This window comes from Prionailurus viverrinus, chromosome D4 (assembly GCF_022837055.1).
Source record: "Prionailurus viverrinus isolate Anna chromosome D4, UM_Priviv_1.0, whole genome shotgun sequence".
NCBI lineage: Eukaryota > Metazoa > Chordata > Mammalia > Carnivora > Felidae > Prionailurus > Prionailurus viverrinus.
The window spans coordinates 90,053,213-90,077,648 of NC_062573.1; the positions used below are offsets into that span (position 1 = coordinate 90,053,213).

At 51.3% G+C, this 24,436-nt stretch overlaps 1 protein-coding gene across 16 annotated transcripts in view; it reads right to left on the reverse strand.

Annotated features, from left to right (window-relative positions):
• RAPGEF1 (Rap guanine nucleotide exchange factor 1) overlaps window positions 1-24,436 on the reverse strand; it is a 132,746-nt gene that overhangs the window by 73,310 nt on the left and 35,000 nt on the right. For 7 of the 16 annotated variants that reach the window (XR_007146439.1, XM_047830914.1, XM_047830909.1 and 4 more), the window contains exons 1-2: window positions 13,452-13,506; window positions 12,426-12,488 (exon numbers count right to left, since the gene is read on the reverse strand). The exons of 8 other annotated variants lie outside the window; for them this stretch is intronic. Coding sequence is in view for 7 of the 8 variants with exons in the window: in XM_047830914.1 (XP_047686870.1) it covers window positions 12,426-12,488; window positions 13,452-13,491 (103 nt within the window). In the remaining variant the exon portion in view is untranslated. Of the gene's footprint in view, window positions 1-12,425; window positions 12,489-13,451; window positions 13,507-24,436 lie in introns of those variants that run through there. One more of the 16 variants, XM_047830908.1, reaches the window with a different exon arrangement.

Below are 24,436 nucleotides of genomic sequence, written 5' to 3' on the forward strand. Positions count from 1 at the left end.
GAGGTTTCAGTCTTAGATTTTCTTTTCTTTTTTTTTTTTTTTTTTAATTAAAAAAAATTTTTTTTCAACGTTTTTTATTTATTTTTGGGACAGAGAGAGACAGAGCATGAACAGGGGAGGGGCAGAGAGAGAGGGAGACACAGAATCGGAAACAGGCTCCAGGCTCCGAGCCATCAGCCCAGAGCCCGACGCGGGGCTCGAACTCACGGACCGTGAGATCGTGACCTGAGCTGAAGTCGGACGCTTAACCGACTGCGCCACCCAGGCGCCCCAGTCTTAGATTTTCAATGTGCCCCCCGGCCAAGCCCGACAGCGGTCTCTGCCTGTGGCTGACAAATGTACCCATCAACCGGCCTTTCAAATGTCACTTGTAGCAGCTGGGATCCCAACTTAGCAGTGGTTTCTGTCAGGGCTTAACTTCGCTCTGGGTAAGGGCAGTCTCCAAATATCAACCACGGGACCACAAAGTCAGGGTCACGGTGGGTAACACTTCGAGGCAGTTCCAAAATTATTACAGCTAGTCTTGAGAAACACCGTGGCCACCAGTTTCTTGTTACTTACAGCGTACTGGGCACAGAATTGTGGCACCTTTGTCCATTTACAGGAGTTCCATCCGAATGCTGTCTACCCAACCCATACTCCCCCATTTTCCAAACGTGTAAAAAGGGTAACCCCAGTGGAGAAGTGGCATGAGGACATCAGGAGGAACTTTTTTTTCCCTGAAGTTATTTATTTATTTTGAGAGAGACAGAGCGCGAGCGGGAGAGGGGCACAGAGAGGCAGAGACAGAATCCCAAGCAGGTTCTGTCAGTGCAGAGCGAGACGCAGAGCTCGAACCCATGGAATCGTGTGATCGTGACTCAGGCCGACATTAAGAGTTGGACACTGAACCAACCGGGCCACGCCGGTGCCCCTAGGAAAAACCTTTTCAAACCTAGGATTTCAGACTGTTACCTATTTAAACTTTTACAGACTAATGGAAAGATAGAGACAAGAGTCCAGGCTGTGGGCATGGCAGCCAGCACGTGGGCTTCACCCGGAGCTCGGCCGTACACGGGGGCTACGTCTGTACCTCTCTGAGCTGCACGTTCCTCGCCTATGGAAAAGCATAACCTCGGGGCCTACCTCCTTGGGCTGCGGTGAGGATTAAACACAACCCCGTGTGTCAAGCATTTCGCCAAGGACCTGACACACAGCGAATGCTCAATAAATGGAAGCCATTACTGTTACTTGATAACATCACCAAGCCTCTGCCAACACTTAGCTAAAAATAGCCACGGCCTAGAACGGAAAGCAACCTGAGGTTTCATCTTTTTCCAACAATTTCCATATTAAAAGATCCTCTGTCTTACCTAATATAGAACTATTCGTGTTAAAGCAGAGGGAAAATTAGCGTTTGGGGTTTCGCAACAGCAAGGCCTCTTCCGACCCGAGAAATCTGTTCATGCGACCCGTTTGCTCTGGCAGTGGACTGACGACTTGGTGCTGCTGGGAGGAGTTAAGTAGCTCGCTTTTCTTTTCTTTTTTTTCCAGCAACAAAAAGTGAAACAACCTTGTTATAAAAATCCAAGCACTGCAAAAATATCTAACACAGAAGGTGAAAATCCCTCATAACTCCACACATGGCAGAGATGAAGTATTTGTCAACTTCTGTGGGCGTTTTTTCATGCAAACACGGTTCATGGTTGAAGGACGTTCTGCTGAAACCTCTGTGCCCAGTCTCCTGGCGGACGGTTTCTAACTTCTGCTATTCAATCAATGCCGCGTTGATGGGCACTCTCAGGCGTACCTTTCTGGGTGCCTGTATAATGAGACAGACCTAGAAATGGAACGGTCAGGTCACGGGTATGAGCACTGAAAAACTGAGAAGATACTATCCAGATGCCTGAGCTGGGTGCAGACCAGCAGGGACGGAGCCAAAGAGTGAGGCTCGGGGCAGAGGCAGAAGGGATGGGGTGCAGGAGAGAGGCTACGCCTACTGTCTACAGAAGAAACCAAGCTTCACCTCGGATTTGGGCTCAAACCTGATATAGGCACCATTTTGGTTCTCTCTGCATAACTGGTAATGATTAAAAACAGATTCCGGGTTGAACAGACACGTCACAAAAGAAGATATCCAAATGGCTAATAGACAGACTACTTATGGAGCACCTGGGTGGCTCAGTCGGCTAAGCGTCTGACTTCAGCTCAGGTCACGATTTTGCTGTTCTTGTGTTCAAGCCCCCATCGGGCTCTGTGCGTTGACAGCTTGGAGACTGGAGCTTGCTTTGGATTCTGTGTCTCCCTCTCTCTCTGCCCCTCCCCTGCTCACACTCTGTCTCTGTTTCTCAAAAATGAATAAACATTAAAAAATAAAAATAAAAAAAAAACATGGATGAACCTTACAAACGTAGGAAGAAGGCACACACACAGAAGGACACTGTGTATGGTGTTCCATTTATACAAATACAAACACCAGCAAAATTAATCTATGATTTGAGGAGTTAAGCCAGCAGTGATGCCTGGGGTGTGGGGTAACCAGCAGGGGACAGGAGGGAGGGAGGGACACACTGTATTTTGCTCAGAGCCAGTTACACTGGTGTGTTGGATTTGTGAGAATTCTCCATGCTGAGTACTTAAAAAGCCAGGTGTGCTTTTCTGATTCATGGTATACATCAATGAAATGCTGGAATAAAGTAGACACGGGGGTCTAAGCTTCTTCTAAAAAAGAGCTCACATGATTTTTACATGGGTCAGATGAACAGCTCATTTAAAATTTAAGGAAATCCCATTCTCTGAAACAAACTTATTTAACCATGAACAATCCAGAGTGAGTGTCTTTCCAAATCACTCTCCATTGAATATCCCAGGAAGCATCGTGAGTATCTTACGAAGTTTCTATTTCGTCTTTGTAAAAGTAATAAAAAGAACTTACATAAATGTAAATATTTTTATGATCTTAAATCACCAGTAGATGGTGTTTTCTACTTTTGTTCGCTGTATGGAAATTTTAAAGAACTTAATGCAGGGGCACCTGGGTAGCTCGGTTGGTTAAGCATCTGACTCCTGATTTCAGCTCAGGTCATGATCTCACGGTTCATGAGTTTGAGCCCCATGTCGGGCTCTGTGCTGGCAGCATGGAGCCTGGTTGGAATTCTCTGTCTCCTCTCTCTCTCTGCCCCTCATCTGCACACACTCTCTGTCTCTCAAAATAAATAAAACATAAAGAACTTAGCATAAACACAACTGTATTCTATAATTTCTTTTGTTTTTAATCAAGACCGAATCGGTGTATTTTTATATAATAGTAATAGTACCTATTCACGAGGTTAGTCTGAAAAATAAACAATACTCCTTCTCAACAAACACTTGAGCACATCTCACCTGTGCCAAGAAGCCCTGTATCGGGACACCGGACACAGGAGACACCCTCCCCTGCAGACATCCAGGGGAACTTGAATTAGGCAGGTGGACAGGCGAGTCTGAGTTAAGGAGATGGATGGGGGCTGGAGGTACCCGTGGGGGTGCTGGCAGCATACGGATGGCACAGGAAGCCGAGCAACCAGAGGACAACCCAGGGGCCTGTGCTGACGGAGAAGGTCGGCGCCGCTTAACTGCTGAGCGATCTGTCTCTGCACACGAGCTCCTGGTCACTCCTCTGGAGGGTCTAGATCGGGCAGCTCAACCCCACAACTGCACTCGCCATACTCCCTCCCGGATCTGCTGCCACGACATCGTGGTAAACAGGAAGCTTCATCCTCCCAGAGCTCAGGTCAGAATCCCGGACTCTGCTCTCCCGCTCACGTGTACCATCCGGTCTTTCAGCAAATTCTGTGAATCCCGCCTTAACGGTACATCCAGAATCTCCCCACTATAACCACCTGCACCGTCAACACCCTGACCCAAGCCATAGCCACTTGGTGCCTAAGCCACTATGCCACCCTTCCAACAGTCCCCAGCGCCTTGCCTCTCTAGAGTCTTCTCCAGTCAGTAACCAGACGGATCCTCGTAGAAGGTCGCCCCTCTGCTCAAAGCCCTCCTGTAGCTTCTCTTCTCACTCAGAGAGAAAGGTGGAGCCTCTGAGACGTCCACACGCCTCACCCACAGCCATCAGAGAGGGCTCTGAATAAATTCACACACAGAGTTCTCCCCAAGACGTACTCCTTTTATCAAACCTTCATCAAATACCGGACAGATGGCCCAAGAGAAGGGGAAGGGGGGGCCTCCAGGGTTGAGAACTGCTTCCCTCCTGGAGTCCAATCAAATGGTTAAATCAGCAGCCTCTGTTTCAAACGTCCCGTCAGAAGTTGGGCCCCGTGCGGGGAGTTCTATGTCATCCCCCATCCTCACACTGACACTGGAAGGAAAGTATTTTTGTTCCGTTTGACAGACGAGGAAACCAAGTCACAGGGCCCAACACTGCCCCTCAGCCCCCGCCCCATAAATCACACACACATCCCCGTCACAGACAAGGCAACTGCAGCCCTTCCACGTGCTGTGAACAAGTCAAGGTCAGCCTGCCCCCAGGGCGGCCTACTCCCAAGGAAGTACTTTTTTTCCATCACTGTTTGGAAACTACCTAGAGATTCTTAAAGCCACAGACTTTGCAGACATCCGGAGATGTGAATTAGTCACCTCTCCAGAGTTTTATTTCTAGAGATGAGAGACAGAGAGAGAGAGAGAGAGAAGGGAGGGGGAGGGAATGAGACACGGGCGGGGGGTGGGAATAAGCTTATTCTGAGTAAACACACCACAGCACTGGGCAGAGAGTAAGCGGGGCCAAAGTGCGCCACACCACTCAGCATCCTGGCTACAACAGGAAGCAGGGTCCACCCTGACCTTTGTCCCTTAGGTGGAGTTGTTTGGAGCAGCCTCTGTCCCTCAGAGGAACTTGCGCGTTAGGACTGATGCCAGTTTAGAATTCAAACAATTCTCCTCAACGGCCTCAGAGCATAGTTTTTAGCATCATGTCACCAGCAAAGCAGCCCAAGTTGGAGGCAGGAAGGCCTGTTTATGTGGGGCCAGGCCACAGCGGTGGGGCACGGGCGCTCACGGGCAGCGGAGGCTGTGGCAGACCAGGACTCTGCTGGCCTCAGCTGTGCCTGGCCCCGCGCGGGGCCCCCGAGGGCTCATTATTTGTCAGGCCACCCTCTGGACTTCCAGAGGAAAACCACTTTCGTTTGTCAGCAGGCGCATATTTCTTTCTTTCCCAGGCAACAGGAAGAGCAGAGAGCCAAAGCCCTGGAAGCTTCGGACGCTGCAGAAGGAGCTCACTGGACAGAGCAAGAAGAGAGTCAAAGGACAAGGGTCACCTGTAGTCCCTTCCCTTCCTTATCGCCCGGGAAACGGTGCAGCAGATACGCACAGGGCAGGCACTACATGGCATCCACATTCGTTCACTCATTCACCTGTTCGATAAATCTTTACAGGCCTGACATCTGCAAGGTGCAAGGGTCAAGAGGGAGGAGCAAGATACAGCTTCTCTCTCCGAGGAGCCCCTGATCTCGCAGTGGAGAGCCGGGAAAGCCCGCAGTCATGACACGGAGCGAGGAGGCCCAGGATGGAGACTTGGTCGGCAAAGGCAGGGGCTTTTCAGCTGCTCACGGCCCCGCTTGAGAGGAGGACGAAAGTGTTCTGCAGCCCAGAGGCCTTGAATAAGGCCTAGCCTGCTCCGAGGGCAGGAGGACGGGCTGGGCTGTCAGGGACAGCTCCGGGCCTTAGGCATTTCACATGGGGACCAAGGAAATGCATCCGAGTCAGCAAACAGGTGCTGGCTTGGGAAAGGCTTCACGAGTCTCTGAGGACCACAGAGGGATCTGAAAGTGACCACTTCTCCAAAGGCATACGTCTGGCTTCCCAGGCACGTGGGTGGAGGGCAGTAAGGGGCGGGGGTGAAGGAGAGGCAGGGAATTTTTCTCCGAAACAAAATGAGCAAAGGGTCTTCTCAGCTGTTCTTTGATGTGTGTTTTTCATGGACCCTGACCCTCTGTTCCTGTCTCTCAAATATGTTTGTGGCCAGGGGGCCTGTTCTGGAAGAAATATTCATTCCGCATGACAGTCCAGACCAGTGGTGGTGGGGGAACCAACCCCACTCTGCTCTACGCGTTCAGAATCAAGTGCTGATCAATGTCAACCTCTCTGCAGCAGTGGCCAGCCAAGGTGGCACCCCTGGGCAGGTGCCCAGTGAGCAGTGGGCTCTCAGCTTCCATGCAGCCTGAGAACTTGAAAGGATCCCGAGTCTGCCTGCAGAGGAAGCGGAGGCCTTGGGATCAGATATGCCCCAGCCTGGGACCCAGGCATCCTGAACCAGGCCAGTCCAGGGCTCCTTCCTCAGTAATGGCTAAAAGTATCAACCAGCCCCCCGGACATCTCTCCTCCTCGTGGGACAACTTCAGTGTCATAAGTAAACAACATGTGGAGGGCCAGGTAGAAAAAGACAGCCCCCTCCAGTACTGGTGATGCCCAGCTATTCCGTTTGTGAATCACTTAACAGCCACAGACAGTCTAACCACCCAGAGGCTCTGAGGGCCCTCGTAATTCTGAGACTAAAATCTGAAGTCATGCTGGTTTAGTCAAAGCCAGAATCTCATTGGCTTAGAGCTTGATAGCCAATCCAACTCGTTTCCAGACAAATGCATCAGTTCTGTGTGCACAAGGCACTGCTTAGGCTCTGAGGAACCACATGGCAACAGCTGGGCCCATGTCCCGCACAGTGAGTGTTCAGGCCTGTCTCATCTAGTCCTCATAGTGGCTCTCTAAGGTAGGGAGACTGAGGCTGTGAGGTGACAGACCCTGGATCTGAACCCACTGCAGTTTCACACATCAGCCACACAGTCTCCTAACGCAGTAGAGGGAGAAGTGAATAAACACCCTTAAAAATGGCTCAAATAAGGGGTGCCTGGGTGGCTCAGTCGGTTAAGCGTCCGACTTCAGCTTAGAGTCGAGTTGGAGCCCTGTGTCGGGCTCTGTGCTGATGGCTCAGAGCCTGGAGCCTGTTTCAGATTCTGTGTTTCCCTCCCTCTCTCTCTCTCTCTCTCTCTCTCTCTCTCTCTGCCCTTCCCTGCTTACACTGTCTCTCTGCTTCTCTCTCAAGTAAACAAAAAGAAATTTTTTAAAGATGGCTCAAATAAGTGGAATACAGGCTCGGGGGGGGGGGGGGGAGACTTGTGGGCTCTTGTCTCCTATAGGAATATTCTCATTCTCTCTGTATCAGCATTCCACTTAAAGGGAACCAGCACCCAAGAGGAGGTACAGGGCTCTGTGTTTGGCCATGCATGCCACCCCGTCCCCACCCCCGGCTTCCGACTTACACGGCACGTCTCAGTGTACGTTCTCTCTTCCTCTTTTGAAAACTAAAGCCTAGCAAGTACTGTTTATTAGATGTGTTCACAACTTTGATCGCCAGGTATGCAAGTTGCCACAAGAGCAGAAAGCAAGACTTTCAGGCCAGCGCCGCTTATAAAAGTGAATCACACCCTTCTGGAAAAGTCCAAGACCAAGATGGCTCACAGCAGCAGCACATCAAAGACCTTCTTGCTGTGTTAGCTCCTGGGCTAAAAATACTCTTAGTGGTGAAATCTCAGACGGTCTCTTGGCCTGAGGGGAAGAGGCCAAAGTCACACGCCGGCTCTCTCACCTTGGGAGGTGGGGTTACAGATGGGACGCAAGACTATTTTTAAATAACTCCAAAAACAATGGGCCGCGGAAGAACATGTATCTGAGCAACGGCTGGAGTTGCCGTTTGGCTAGGAAGCATTAGAAGGGGACTTTCCGCAGTCAAAAAGGCCTCCCAGTTCTCACAGAATTTACACCTTTACGGTCTGTGATTAGTAACAAAATGGTGTCACTATGTGTTGTTACAAGATAGTTCTTCAGTGGTGGCCCCTTCCTGGGTCTCAGGCTCAGCCAAAAAACATTCCTTTCGCTCTCTCCAAACTCTCTCTTGTTCAGAACCTTCCAGAAACTCACTCCACTCCAAAGACTGCCTTTAGGAAGAATCCAGTTGCTTCATTCTAGAATTCTCCAGAAGGAAGCTCATTTTCCCATCTTCTCTCTCAGCACATGTATTCTTTGTGTCCCCTGGAACTGAAGTTCTTTTTAAAGGGCCAAATCTTTCCACAGGAGGCAGCCTCCTGCGGCTTGTCTGAGGCCCCGTCTCAGCATGCCAGGAGGAAGGACAGCCACAGGCCACACAGGGAAGAAGGAAGGAGGCAGAGACTTATCTTCTCAAAGTCAGCGGTTTGGAATCAGGATGCACTTTCCCACTGAAACAAGGTTAAATACCAAATTCAGGGACTCCTGGGTGGCTCAGTCGGTGAAGTGTCTGACTTTGGCTCGAGTCATGCTCTCGAGGTTTGTGGGTTCGAGCCCCGCGTCGGGCTCTGCGCTGACAGCTCGGAGCCTGGATCCTGCCTCGGATTCTGTGTCTCCCTCGCTCTCTGCCCCTACCCGACTTGTGCGCGCGCTTGCTCTCTCAAAAATAAATAAGTGAACAAGCAAAAAACCCACCAAATTTGGGCCCTGCGGCCATCCACACAGTGGCGCACAACTTGGCTCAGCTCCTTCCACCAGCCACATGCTGGGCATTCGGTGCCGCAGAAAGTCTGGTCCGGACCGTGGTTGAACGGGAACGTAGGCTCTGCCCTCAAGTGGTGTAGAAGCTAACAGAGAGGTAAAGCCATCCACGCAGAGCCCCAGTACACAGCAGAGCAAGTCAAGTGCTAAAGAAACGAAGGGTTTACTTCCTGAAGGACCCAGGAAAAGTTCGTGAAGAAAGCCCTAAAGCTGTGTAAGCCGAGCAGACATGATGGCATAGGACCATGACAAATGTGAAGGGACGGGGTCGCCCTGGGTAAGAGAGGCATCTCTGAGAGACAGAACCGAGGGAGTCCCGGCAGGAAGGGTGCCTGCTCCTGCTCACGTTCACGCCAAGTCACGACCCATCAGCAGGTCCCCAAACCGATTCCAGGGATTAAAGCACGAAACAGAATAGAAACGGTCAGAGGGCACTGAGGTAGTGAGGCTAGACATCATTTCATGAAACTTATTTCCATCACAACCAGCTTAAAATGCTGAAGAACCTTCTCCACGGGGAGAGTGGGGTGGAGAAGCCGCCTCACACAATGAGGTCAGGGGTCCGGCAGGGGCAATCGAGACTGCGGCACAGCCCTCTCCCGAGTCACCCGGGCCCTGGTTGAGCTTCCCGCCCTGGCTCTGGAACCGACGATCGGGCCCGGGCACAGCACCAGCAGGTGGGCCATTTCTAAGACGGAAGCACTCCGTAGCCTTCCGACCTTTTCTGACCACAAACCACAGCAAGAAATGCTGTGATCAAGTACACGAAGTGTATCAAAAATCTAAAACATTTAAACTCCATTTTGCTTTGTAACCCTGCAAGCCAGTTCTAGGACCAAACAGTGTCTTAATCCTTCCCCCAACATGAGTGAAGGGTCTGGGTGGTTAACGGCAGCACCGTGGCCTGGAGCCGGTTAGGATACCAGCTCTCCACCCCACCCCAACCCAGACCTAATGAATCAAGGTCTCTAGGGGAGGCACCCAGGAATCTGGGCTTTAACTAGTCCTCCAGGGGAATAAAGATCTAGCAGAAAGAGGTAAACTGCCAAGAAATTCCAAATCTTGAGCGGGAGATGGGGGGACTCTGCAAACTCAGCAGAGCCAAAGTGACAGGCAGGTACATCCTTTGACTACGACAGAGAAGTTCTCATCTCCCATCAAAGCATTCTTTGGGGGGGCGCGCCTGGGTGGCTCAATCGGTTAGGCTTCTGACTTCGGCTCCGGTCATGATCTCACGGTTCATTAGTTTGAACCCCACATCGGGCTCTGTGATGACAGTTCAGAGCCTGGAGCCTGCTTCGAATTCCCTGTCTTTCTCTCTCTCTGCCCCTCCCTCACTTGCAGTCTGCCCCCCCCTCAAAAATAAACAAACATTAAAACAACAACAACAACAACAACGTTCTTTGGGACAAGCCCCTTCTGACAGGGAGACAGGTAATGTAGACGTTGTGCCTAGAACAGGCCTGCACTGGCACAGCCATGGGGCTGGGGGGGAGGGGTGACTACTCGTCCCCGTCACCAAATTCCAACCAACCAGCCACTCCAAGCCAGGAAATCGGGCTAAAACAGGTATCTTTAGTACAAGGCTCAGAGCACAGGTAAGTCAGTAGATATTTCCCGCAGACTGACTGTGCGCACGTGCTCAGGACAACAACGTTCACCAGAAGTGGGGGACCAGAGTGGTCACAATTGCTCTCCTGCCCTGTGTATCCTTGCTCATATCAGGCTACAATGTTTGTTTAGCATCTACTCTGTGCTGGAAAAAAAGTGGGTTTTCCCTCCAGTAATTGCTCTAAGGCAGTGGTTCTCACGAAGGTAGACAAGTGGGTCAATGACAAGGCGTCTATCAAAAGCACACACAAAGCTACACGCGTTCACATCTGCAATCAGAAGAAACCAACCTGGACAAAACGCACAGAGGCTACAAGCGGAGGGGCTGTGTCAGAGGGCCCAGAATTAGGACTCGGTGAAAAGCCGGCACCCTGCTAGGCCTAGGGCTCAGCCTGACTGCTCAGGAGCTGGCCCCGAGGCAGGAGGATGGGTCCTTTTCCCACACTCATCCCAACCCACGAATGAACGGTTTTCTTAGTGGAAAACAAAAGTATCTTCGAAGTCCTTAGAACACATTCTAAGATGATAACCACATTTTTACATTTAAGATGGAAAACTCTGAATTTTCTACACAGGAAAACAAAGCCAGCTGGGAAAGAAAGGAATGTGCTAGGGACCCAGCATCCCCAAGCACAGGTACCCCAGATCTGACAGGAAGCAGGATGTGCCTATGACACGGTCTGGGTGGGGTCTGTCAAACCATTCCTTAGGAAGAAGGGGATGGCAGCGGACAGTCCCAGGGCATTCAACCAGAACTTTCTGAGAGCCACCAAGTGCCCATGGAGAAAAACATGTCGCTTCATTTTCTTCCAGGAAGCCTGGGTCCATAGTGAACTCACCCTGCTGCCTTCGACCTCCCGCAGACAGTTTTCAGTTTTTGTTCTGCAACTGGTCTGCCGGCCACAACGTCCTCAGAACTGAGGGCGTCTTAATAATGAAAATACGCAGCTTCCCAAAAGCTACTGGATGTTTGAAAAAATGCGTGAAAATCAGTGGACTGAATCTGTACATGGGTCTACACTGCAGAAGATTTGGCACATTTTTGAAGGTCACCTTTTAAAGCGTTTTGGGTTCCAACTCTCTTTACAAATTGAAGTATGACCACGAAGCAGGAATTGAAATACATTTAATTTCTTTACAATAATATTTTTGTATTCTTTGTGGTGGAGGCTGAGAGTGGTGTTTCTACTTTTCATCAAAACAAAAATATTAGCACAGAACCTCACGTGTCCTGAAGTTGGTTAAAGCCCGGCTGCTAAGAACATGGTGCCGCTTTAACTTCAACATTTCGTTTCTGTGGGCAGGAAACCCAAACCATCCGTGGGAAGTCCAGTTCTGAAATCTCAAATTGGCTGCCTCTTCTGTCCAATCTACTGAAGCACTGTTTGGCTTTAAAATTCCGACCTCTGGGGCGCCTGGGTGGCGCAGTTGGTTAAGCGTCCGTCTTCAGCCAGGTCACGATCTCGCGGTCTGTGAGTTCGAGCCCCGCGTCGGGCTCTGGGCTGATGGCTCAGAGCCTAGAGCCTGTTTCCGATTCTGTGTCTCCCTCTCTCTCTGCCCCTCCCCTGTTCATGCTCTGTCTCTCTCTGTCCCAAAAATAAATAAACGTTGAGAAAAAAAATAAAAAAAATAAAAATAATAAAATTCCGACCTCTTACCCAGGGGCGCCCGGGTGGCTCAATCGGTTAAGCGTCCGACTTCGGCTCAGGTCATAATCTCGCAGTCCGTGAGTTCAAGCCCCACGTCAGGCTATGTGCTGACAGCTCAGAGCCCGGAGCCTGCTTTGGATTCTGTGTCTCCCTCTCTCTCTGATCCTCCCCCGTTCATGCTCTGTCTCTGTCTCAAAAATAAATAAATGCTAAAAAAAAAATTTTTTTTAATTCCGATGTCTTACCCAAAGAAGACCGCCTGATAAAACAGAGGTCCTATCTCTGTGCTATACAGCTGACCCTGGGCCCATTCCCCAAATATGAGAGGCCCCCACTTGGGCTTCTCCCCCAGGTACAAAGAAATCTGGAGCTCCATACTCCGCTCGGGAGGAATTTCTTCTCCCTTTGAGGGCAACAGCCACGCGTGGCACAAGGCACCGATGCAACAGCGCTGGCTTAGGCACGGCAGAGCCTGGAGAAGTGTGAACCCTCTGACGACATCGTCTGGTGATGGTCGTGCCCCTTGACACTGCCCCCACCTGCCCAGGTTAGGGGGGCCCCCCGCATGGCCCCAAGGGAAGAAGGCTCCCCGTAAACAAAGTCCAGTCTGACCTGGCGCCATGCCGAGGAAGAGCCTGTGACGGTCCCTCTCTCCTCTTCGGCGAGGAAGGAACCCTGCAGAGGATGGGGAGCATGATCGTCGGGGGCAACACGGCTCAGGGCGCTTTTCAAGCCTCTGATGCGCAGTGCCCGGTGCGCAGCGTGTCAGGCAGTCGCAACACGGACACTCAGGAGGGACGGGGAAGAGAGACCTGCACAAACCCCCGCAAGCACGACTGCGACCGAGTGGGCCGAGGCCCCGTAACCCAACTGCGAGAGCGCCGAGTGCGCGGACCGCGGGCTGCACGCCCCCAGAGGCAGCCCGGGACGGGGCTCGGGTGCCAGCAGAACTTGGGTGGGTGGGGAGTAAGGCGGGGATGGGTGCCCTAAAGCCATCTTCCGCCCTGGGCCCTGCAAGGAAACCGGCCTAAACTGGAGCCTGAAAGACTCGCTGCATTGGCCAGGTTTTCATTTTCTGTAGTGTGTGTGCGGAGGGCCGGGCGTGTGGACCGAGGAAAAGTGTTTCTGGCAGAGGGAGGAGCATGCTGGGAAGGCCCTGGGCCAGCAGGGCCACGGTGAATCGGGAGACCTGGTCAGTACGGCAGAGGAAGGGAGTGGCGAGAGGGAGCAGGGCCAGCGGGGCCAGGCAGGGGCGAGCTGCTGGGTCCAGGAGGGCGGGCCTCTGGCCTCCCCAGGCCGGGAAGCACACTCTACAGTGGGTGACGAGCACCGGGGGCTCCACTGGCCGGGAGGACGGCTCAATTCACGGTGGAAACATGCTGCCCGCAGGGTGACAGCACAGCGCCCTGGAGCCCTACGCCTCTCAACAAGGCCCTTCACCCGAGATGCTGAGACACAGCGAACTCCCTGCACGCTAAGGCAAAACCCAAACGTGCAGGCGCCGTCCCCACACTGACAGAGACCACGAAGTGCAGGGAAGGGGCCACTGAAGGCACGTGTTAGTCAAGCACTGCCCACAATCCAGCCTGGTCCAGTCCGCGCTCTCCTTAAAACAGCCGTGATTCACTGAGCACTTACCGTGCCGGCCCTGACAGGCACACATGATCTCAACGGCCATTCCACAGACGAGGAAACTAAGGCTCAGAGAGGATAATGAGGCCAGAAGTTACACGGCGCTCGGGAACCCGCCTGCACTCAGACTCTGCTCACTGTGACTCACCGTGACATTCAAGTGTCTTAAGTGTCACAGGGACGAGTGTGTGTGTGTGGGGGGGGGGAGACGGTGGCGCCAGGGTGACCAGTGACGGTGCATACAAAGGGCGGGAAATGAAAGAGAGAAGCGTGAGCAGGAAACGCCTACAATAAGCTCCTTGTGTCCAAACCCAACAGCCTCTGCTCGAGCCCGCCTGCCCATCGGGTTCGTCATCTCACCCAGAGGAAGTGGAGAAGGGCCATGAGGCGGGCCCCAGGGGGCTGTCCAAAGTGCCCCTCCACCCCAACCTTAGTGCCTCCGTGCTGCACGGCAACCACCCGCGTAGCTGGCCGGCTTCCCCCCGAGACCCTGTCCCATCCGCAGCCGACCAAGCACGAGGGCCGTGCTCAGACCTCCAGGAGGGTCAAGAGGCCTCAGAGGACTAACCGGCTTCCAAACAAACCACCTCCTTCGATGGGTGGTGGATGCCGTCTGGTCACAAATGGGCAGCTGGGACAGGGCACGTTGTCTGCAGGGCTAACGAGTATCCGTAACAACACCTCTTGTCCTCTCCCAAAGTTGTCACTTACCTGGGACTAAATCCCAAGAAAGGCACTAGGGCATGTGGTCACATCATGGCAGTTTGCCCATTTAGGGACATCGGGGAACATTTCTCTCTCCTGGAAGTCAGGAAGTGGGAGGCCGGCTTTTCGCGTCAGTTCTGCCACTAAATGGTTTTGTCAACGAGGCCGAGCGCAATTTCTCCGAGCCTCTTTCCTCATCATAAGCCTACATGAGTGGTTCTCAAAGTGTGGTGATGAACCACCAGCAGCAACAGCAGCCTCACCCACGACGTGGTCAGAAGCGCAATCTCCGGGGCCCCGCGCCACCCCCACTGCACCAGAAGCTCTGGGGGTGGGGCCCAGCAACCCACTTTCGGGAGCCCTCCAGGTGATTTTGACACACACGGGGTCTGAGCCCCACTGGCCTAGCTGATTTCCCTACTTAGTTTGCTTTATAAAACCATCTTTCTTGGACTTTTCCCCACCTGTATTGCTACTGACTTCATTTACCCAACAACGGAAAGGCTCTACAGCGTGCCAGACGCTGGCACGAACCCAAGGCCACTGTGACGGGCACACGTGTAAGGTCTAATGACGACGGATGCGTACAAAGCTTGTCTGCTAGTTGGCCGCTGGATAAGGAGTGCGACTGTACCTTCCAGCCACTTTCCTCTCTATCCACGGTCTTCCTACAAGATGTACTGTGCCTTTATAAACAAGGTATTCAGCCCACAAGGAGGCATGCAAAGCGCCAGCCAATAAAATGTTATTATATTGCTACTGATGAAAGAAATAGATTAGGTATGTCCAATTAAAATAAGTACACAAAATCAACCGGAAAATCTCTAGAGGGAAATACAAAATAGCACAGACAACACTTCTTTTCTCCTAAAACTGTTTCAGTGACTCATGGGGCTCGCAAGTCTTGAATGTTATTCTAGGCACAAAATAAAACACTAAGTGACATTTTTAGCAGTCCATTTTGCTTTGGGAGGTATACACAGGAAATGCAAAAGCAAAAACAAAAGCTAAAACACTCTACCCTAAGAGGAAAGACACAGCTAGACTACCTTAACTTTAAAAATGGAACTAAAATTAGCTTCCTCCGACTCGCCTAGGGGTCCTGCTAAAATAAAAGCATCTGCCAAGAGTTTTCCTCCTCTCCCCTCCGTCCAGTGGCCAAGGAGGGCAAAGGAAACACGGCCAGAAGGCAGACAAGTGGCCCAGCTCCTACAGTCAGTCATTAACACTCACTGCAGACGTCTTTGGTCTGTACCAGACCCCCAAGTTCAGTCTCGGGCAGAACAAAATTCTCCTCAATCAAAATTATATCGTGGGGTTTGACTTCTGGGTAGAAGCTGACATCGGAGTCCTCACCCTGCGCACAGGTCAACAAGCTCTTTTCTACTTTAGTTAAAACACACGCCTAATAATTAACATAACACACAGCTGCTTCTTCCACCCAGAAGCAGGGTCAAAGCAAACCACAGAACTGTTACAAAGTTACAAACTGTGCGCAAAGTTACAAAGCAATTCTCCCCCTGGCTGAAGGTATTTATTTAGGCAGTACTAAACACAAAACAAATAAGAGAGTTGAAAAGAGAACAGACTCAGAAGATGAGAACACGAGAGTTACCGCGACTGAGCCTTGGCAGTGTGGCTCTAAGTTTCCTAGCAGTGAAGGTAAAAAGGTAAACAAATGGGTTAATTTTGAGCATCCAAAGAAAATATGTGAACTCAACAGAAGAGGGAAAACTTTTCCTGGTGTGACATTCCAGAAGAAATTTTAGGGGGATGTAAAGTAACACTGTGAACTGCGTCTTCAATCTTGGTTTTACACGGATCCACAATGTTTGGGGTACCTCAGTGACTCAGCTGGTTAAGCGTCCAACTCTCGATTTCGGCTCATGTCAGGATTTCGAGGGTTGTGAGATGGAGCCCCGAGTTGGGCTCTGAGCTGACAGCACACAGCCTGCTTGAGATTCTCTTCCTCTCTCTCCCTGCTTCCCCCCCTCCCCCACCGTTCCTCCTGCTCACGTGTGATCACTTGCATGCCCTCTCTCTCAAAAAAAAAAAAAACAACAACACAAAACTTTACATGATCTAAAATGTTCTTCAAATAGCCACTTAATATTTGCTCTCCATTAAAAAATTCAATAGCCCAAGAACTTTGTATTTGTGGATACATTTCTTAGGGAACCAATTATTAATACAGTCCCGTCTGTTGTTTTCCGGGGCTCCAGGTTAACACAGAAATAACCCTTAAAGAACTAATGGAAACAGGGGTTTTCCCCACCTATTCTTGGCAAAAGTGAGATGTTGGTCACATCAACACTGAGATCTGAGGCTAAAGCTCAGTGTGGTCAGAGCGGATGACTTCGGCCTGAGGCTCTGCACCCCACAGGGATGGAGAACACTCCTGCCTCAGGGCGCAGGAGAAAGCCCGAGGGATCCAACATCTCCCCTGGAGGCAGTCAACGCTGGGGCCAGGTGGGGGGTCTGGGGGAGGAGAGCCAGGAGCCCTCGTCCTCTCCAGGGAATCTGTCTTCGAAGAACTCAACATTCAGTCAGGCAGCCAAGATTACACAGGGAGGCTGCAGGTGCGGTGGTCCCACCTCGCCAGCTTTTTAGGAGGAAAACCGGAGAAGGTCTAGAAGGGCAGTCTAGAGAGGGTCTAGAAGGGCTGGACAAAACGGACCAGCAGGCTCACGGCCAATCGAGAGCCAGGAATTCCTCAGCTCGCAGACGCGTCACAGGCAGAGCCAGGTGAACGAGAGCGCCGCTGTCCGATGGCCCGAGTGCTGGAAGAAGGGTCCCCCCACTGACGCTCCAGGAGAGGCCAAAATGGGCCCTTGACGGTCACAGAAGGGGGCGCGCGGGCAGCCCAGCCGTATGCAGGAGAGGTGGCAAAGGTCCCCAGGTGCCACCCCCGCGGCAGCTGAGGCCGACTTCTGGGAGGACGCACAAAAGAACAGGCCCCGTCCTCCACGCACTCGGGTGAACCACCACCGGGCTCCCCTCCGCGGCCGCCCGCGGGGCACCTCCTGGCAACACCTCGTCGTCGGGACCACAGAAACGACCGCAGGGGCCACCTGTGGACTCACCGGCAGGACGCGACAGGGACCGAAGGCCTACAGGCTCCCCGGGGCCGTGACCTGATGCCCCCCACGGAAGGCAGACCGGTGCGGGCCCAGCATCGTGTTCGTAGTTCGGCCGCTTTCCCGGGGGGGCCAGTTTCTGGAAGGGGAGCAGTGGGAAGAGCGCCCCTGGGGTGACGTTCTGTGGCAGCCTTCAGGCACAGGCCTCCAGGTCCCACCTGCAGTCGGGCCTGGCTCCCCACTAACTGGCTCCGAAACCTGGGACGGGACTTTCACGGCCTCCTCAGCAAAAGCGAGACACGCAACAGCACCCGCCACGAAGGGCTGTTGTGAGTCGTAAAGGAGCAAAGGCCTGAGAATGAAGCTTTCTTACACAAGTAACCACATCAGACGGGGTCCTACGTCGTGACATTTTCAGCAGTCCGTCTTGCTTCAGGAGGTATACAGAGAGGAAAGGCAAACGGTAAAATGCCCTGCCCTAAGAGGAAAGACCTTCCAGATGTTCTCTGAACTCTTAAAAAGCAGGGGTTGAAACACGCACACGCACACACGTATACTTTCAATACATATACGCTGTTTTCTGAGCCACTTGAGAGTGAGTTTCACACATACCATGGTGTGTCCCCTGGAGTTTTTCAGTGAGTGCTTCCTATGAATATGGATATTCTTTTATATCACTACAGCACAGTCATCACCACCAGGAAATTTAACATTGAGACAATACTTTTTATCTAAGCCACCATTCATATTCCAATTTTGTCAAGTGACCCAAAATTTGGGGACTTTTTAAGATGTTTTAATTTTTGTTTTGAGAGAAAGAGAGAGAGAGAGAGAGAGAGACCGAGCACAAGTGGGGTAGGGGCAGAGAGAGAGACACACACACAGAATCCCAAGCAGGCTCCACACTGTCAGCACAGAGCCCAATGCGGGGCTAGAAGCTATGAACTGTGAGATCATGACCTGAGCCAAAGTCAGGCACTTAACCTATGGAGCCACCCAGGTGCCCTAAGGACAACTTTCGAGGGGGGCGGGGGGAGAACCTATTACAGATTCCCAGAATTAGCTTGCATTTTTATAATGTTAATATGAACCAATAAAAACCGGGGTAAACTTTTTGTCGTTTGTATTAGTTTTCTATTGTTGTGTAACAAAAAACATGCACATTTACTATGTCACTCTTTGTATTTTTTTTAGAAAGAGAGTACATGAGCGGGGAAGACGGGCGGGGTGTGGGGGAGAGAGAGAATCTTAAGCAGGCTCCATGCTCCGTGAGAAGCCCGATGTGGGGCTGATCCCACGACCCTGGGATCACGACCTGAGCCAAAATCAAGAGTCAGATGCTCAACAGACTAAGACACACGCAGGTGTGCCCCATATGTCACACTTTCTGCGGGTCAGGGTCTGATCATGGGCATTTAGATGGGTTCTCTGCAAGGCTGCGGTCAAGGTGCTGGCAGGGCTGAGGTCTCGTCTGGAGGCTTAACCAGAGAAGGGTCTGTGTCCAAGTTCCCTCAAGTACCTGGCAGAATTAATTTCCTTGCAGCTTTAAGGCTAAGGGCTCTGGCTTCTTGCTGGTTGTAGGCTGAAGGCTGCCCTCAGCTCCCTGCCACATGGAGCCTCTTACTTCTCTAATGCAAGCGACAACGTCTCCAGAGCCTGCTAGCACATTAGCAGGGGAGGGACAGCCCATCGCCTTGGGCCCATTCACAGGCCGGTCCACACTCAAGGATTAGACAAAGGCGTGAACACGAGGAGACAGTGACGCTGAGGGCTGTCCTGAACTCTATCCGCCACGTGACTTGCTGTTTCTTTACAACCATCAAATCAAATCAAATTTATAATTCAATGCAAATGAAACTACAACCTCCAAACAGATGAACAATACTGGTCGAGCCCAGAGACAGTGGACTCTGGAGCCCGCATCACCAGGTACGGCGGGAACAGTGTGGACAGCTGCAGGGCAGTTCTCACCACGTTTCTCCACCGAAATCACTATGACGTCATTTTAGCTTCTGGGTAGAACCACACCACCTGCATATGAAGTCTCCCCGTGCTTTTCTTTGCCAGCCGCCACGTCTGAAGTACACGAGTGTATGATGGACTCCATTAACCTCAGATCAACCCAATTATGTGCACTTGAAAAAACAGAGAGGCAGAAAGGGGAGGAAGGAAGGGAGAGGGAGCAGGGTAAATATTTTAGGCAAATCACTCTCTCTTCCGTTATTAAGCATATGAACCCAAGTGAGAGTGACACAAGAGAGGGGCCATGACTGAGTCCTCAGATCTTTCCTGCCTTCTGTGGTGTGAACATCTCACCTCACTAATAGGATTCTGGTGTTAAAGATAACAATTTTCTTTTTAGAACATGGTGCTTAAATATAAAACTAAGCCCTACATTCGCTCAAAGGAGGAGTCAGCAAACATTTTCTTTAAAGGGCAAGAGAGTAAATAGCTTCAGCTCTGTGGGGCATACAGTCTTTGTTAAACTACTCAACTCTGTCACTTTAGTGAGAAAGCAGCACATATGATTGGTCAATAAACGGGCTGTGCTCAGATGGACCTTTATTTGTGAAAACAGGGAGCCACGTGGATTTGGCCCTGGGGGAGAAGGAGGGAGTACTGGCCCCTGCTCTAAAGAGACAGCATTCCCTTTCAATGCTGAAAGGATAACTAACACTGGATTTATTTTCAAGGGTAATTCTGACCATACACAATTGTGGCCTTGTGTACAAGGCCTTCTTGAAACCCAGTCCTTCTGTCTGGATAAAATGCAACCCCACGCACGATACAACGGGGCAGCGACACAAAGAACTGTCAAGGTTAGGGCTGGAATCCACGTGAAGTCCCATCCAGACCATCTAGAATATGCTCGGCTCTTTCTGCTTGAGTACCTTTCTCCGGGAGACCTTCCTTGACCTGGTAGCTAGAGTTGGTAACTAGGGTTGGTAACTAGGTCAGAGACCCCGCGAGCACGTCAGTGTCCTGCAGGTTAAGTTTACCGCCTCTCTTTCCCACTAGGCAGTGAGAGGCCCGGCTTGGTCTGTTTTGCTCATTGCTACGTCCCCATTGCCCAGCATTGTGCTGGGTACACAGAAAGTCCCCGTTAGTATCTGCCGAATGAAGTAAAAGATTAGGTCCCATCACACGCTTTTCTCAGCCCCCAGGTACTCTTCATTCTTGGCACTCAAATGTAATTGCACAGGCAGAATATAATTAGTTAAACTACAGGTGGGGTTCTGGTGAAAAGGAAGATACAAGGTAAGCTGAACACTTCAACTGTTCAAAAGGTTCAAAACCATGGCAAATCAGGATTTAACATCAGGAATGTGACCATCAGTCGATCAATCTGGAATTTCCTGATCACACTGGAAAGGTGATCTGCGTGATAGATTCCCCACCCTCCAGCCAAAGGAAGGTGACCTAGCCAGAAACAATCCTTTCTTTTCTTTTGATAGGAGCTGCCCTGTCCCACCCTACTTCTGCCGATCAAAGCCTCCCATTTTATACAGGCCCTCCAGGCTCCTTCCTGCTTGCTAGATGGGGCGATGCCCAATTCATGAATGTTCAATAAAGCCAGTTACATCCTCATTTACACATCTGGACTTTGTTTAACATGTTAAATCAAACTGCTGGCCACTGGCTTTACAACAAAACTGGAAATCTGAGAAGACAAAACCAAGTGATGGATTCAAATAATCAATAATTTTGTAGTGGCCAATCAAGTAACTTACACAGGGAATTCTCTTCACCCCTACCCAAATGCTCATTCTCGCTTGAGTATGTTTCCCTTAGGTTTCATTTTTTAAAATGTCCCAAGAAAAAAGTGTAAGGTGGTCCTCAGCCTTTTCCTTCCTTCTTTCCTTCTTTCCCTCTCTCCCTCCAGTTTATTTATCTTGAGGGAGATGGAGAGAGAGAGAGCACAAGCAGGGGAGAGACAGAGAGAGAGGGAGAGAGAATCCCAAGCAGGCTCTGCTCCAGCAGCACAGAGTTCAACGTGGGGCTTGAACCCACGAACTGCTAGATCATGACCTGAGTCGAACTGGATGCCCAACCAACTAAGCCACCAAGGCACCCTGGACCTCAGCTTTTTGTTGTTGTGGTGGTTAATTTTTTTTAATAGAGAGAGACAGAGAGACAGAGAGACAGAGAGAAGGGGGGAGGGGCAGACAGACAGGGAGACCCAGAATCCGAAGCAGGCTCCAGGCTCCAAGCTGTCAGCACAGAGCCCAACGTGGGGCTCGAACCCGTGAACTGTGAGATCATGACCTCAGCCGAAGTCGGATGCTTAACCGACTGAGCCACCCAGGGACCCCGATTTTTCTTAATCAGAAGAAGCAGAGAAGATACATGGAAGGATATCAGCCCATTTGTACAACCAGCTCCTGGTGGTCCTTGTTAGAACTGAGTGCGCCCAGATCCTGGGACAGAGCTGAGGATGCCAAGTTCAAACGTAGTTGGCAAATACTTAATGCCACGCGGGGACCCTGCCTTCCCTCCCTTCATGCCATCCATCTAAGGGGTCTCCACCCACATGCCTTAAAAGAAGTTAGTTTTCATATTAATAGAAAACCAACTTGTCAACCGTGGTACGCCACCATCACGGGTCCCCATCAACGGACAGCGACACCCTGATGGCTGCTTGTGGCAAGTGTTGGCTACCCACGTGAGCACAGTTGACACAGTTGTTCCGATAAATCATGTGAGTCACTCGTGAATAGAGGCTTCCTGGGACCTCCTAATGGAAAACGTTCTCATTAGGAGCCCAACTGCCCATGAAAAGAAATAAAAGTGAGCCACAGCCGGGTCTCTTGCCCCTCGTGAAGGTCAGGACGTGCACAGTTATCTCCCTGAGCAGAGCTGCGTAGAAAAGATGTCTTGCCAGGCAAAGGGAGGGTCTCTCAAGATGGGCTTGGAGCACTGTCCCTTTAACAGCCTCCCAAATTCCACAGGAACTTCAAGAACTGGGGCGCCTGGGTGGCTCAGTCAGGTAAGCGTCCGACTTCGGCTCAGGTCATGATCTCGTGGTTCGTGAGTTCGAGCCCCGCGTCGGGCTCTGTGCTGATGGCTCGGAGCCTGGAGTCTGCTTCCGATTCTGTGTCTCCCTCTCTCTCTGCCCCTCCCCTCCTCACCCTCTGTGCATTTCTCTCTCAAAAATAAATAAACATTAAAAAAAAAAAAAAAAAAGAACTTCAACCTGCAAACACCTATAACTAATAGTTTTGCTCCCATGGTTAACAAAAATAGAAAAAGCCCTGAGAGGACCATAATTCACTGTTTATATTTAAGCCAAATAAATGGGTTTCCTCCCACACCTCTTATCTCAGTGAATGGTGAGCGCCCATTAACACACCAGGAATCTCACTGCCGTCCCTGCCCCACTTCCTGTCCGTTATTCTCCAGATCCCACCGTTAGCAAGTCCTCCAAAGGCCAGCAAGTCCTCCAAAGGCCAGCGAATCTCCCCACTTCTGCCACCCCGTCCGTACCGCATCATCTGCTGGGACGGCTCAGTCAGCTGCCAAGTCCCCTCCTGCGGCCCTCACGGCACCAATCTGATCTCCATTCTCAATCTTTCACAAACACACATACACCACCTAAAACACTTGATGACTTTTCAGCTTGCTGATGCTCTTAAACTGAAGGCTCCATCTCCTCTTCCACTGGGGGGGGTCCTCTCTCCGCCCCACCCCTTTGTTTCAGGACCTTTACGCGTTGTTTCCTCATGTAGACAATGCTCCCCCCCAAATACACACACACACACACACACACACACACACACACACACACACACACACAGGTCCACCTCACTCCGTCTAGATAATAGATAACTCTGACTTAGCCCTTCAGATCTCACTCTGATCCTTCCGTAGTGGCTATCAGGAGTTATCAGTCCACAATTATGAACCTACCTGGGGGCTATCTGGGTTTCCACCTTCCTCAGCTAAACAGAATAACGGGAAAGAATGAAGCCTAAGACCCTACGGCATCTACTGGATGTAATAAATTCTCTCTGCATCTAGAATGACACCAGCTCTGGACCATCCCTGGATTATCTGAGAAAATCAGCACTCAAATAACTGTGTGTTCTGTGGTTCAGGCGAGGAACTCAGGTTCAGAAAGATCTGTGCCTGAAAGCATCTGACACAGAGCAGGTGCTGAGATATTTACCGACAGAAAATGAAAAAAAAAAGAAATTAACGAACAAACTGACTACCCACTCCATGCTCCAATTCCTTTCACTGCACTGAGGACCCTGAGACCACTGAGGGGCAATGGGATACGGATGCACTTTGCACCAGCTTTGGAGCCAGAGGGGGGTGGATGCCAGTTCCAGTGAGGCCACTTGGCATAACCTTGAGTAAGGTTAACCCCTAAACCCATCTCCCTCCTGTAAATGGGAATGATGCCATTTTGGCCACGGTTCTTTAGCAAGGAACGGAAACCCAATGAACGCGTTCAAGTGAAAAGAAAGGCTTATGGTAAATCGGAATGCAAGGAGAACCTGGGAACCCTAGAAAAGCTGAACACCCCGCCGTCGGGAAGGGCAGACAAGGGTAAAGAAGGCAGCCCTGAGAACCTGCCCTCCCCATCTCGCGCTGCTTTCTGTCCCCCTGCACCTGCCGTCATGCTCCACTGAGGCTCACTCCCGTAGGGAGCCGGCTTGCTCCTACAGCTTTAAACACATTCCCTACACCAAGACTCCTCAATTTATACCTCCAGTCCAGATCTTCCTCCTTGCCAGACTTACAGTCCAGGTGTCCCCTCGCTACTTCCACTGGGATGTCTAGAACGCACTTCTGACTGAGCTCCAATCTTCCTTCACAGCCTCCGCCATCTGAACGGATGGCGTTTGAACTCCGTCCTCATAGTTAGCTGCCTAGGCCCAAAGCCTTGGGGTCATCCTTGACTCCTCTCTTTCCCCTACAACCCTCAGCCAAGCGGCCAGAAAATCCTTCGGCTCTAGTCTTGCAGGCATGTCCAGACCCAAGCACTTGCCAGCACCTGCAGGGCGCCACCCTGGGTCACTGCACCAGCCGCTGGCAGGGACCCCTGCCTCTGCTCTAGCTCCCCTTCATTCCCCCTACATACACGACACAGTGATCGTATGAACACCTACCTCAGACGATCTCACTGCTCTGCTCTCGACTCTGCAGCGGCTCCACACTTCTCTCAGGACAAAAGTCAAAGCCCTGGCGATGGTCCTCGGAGCC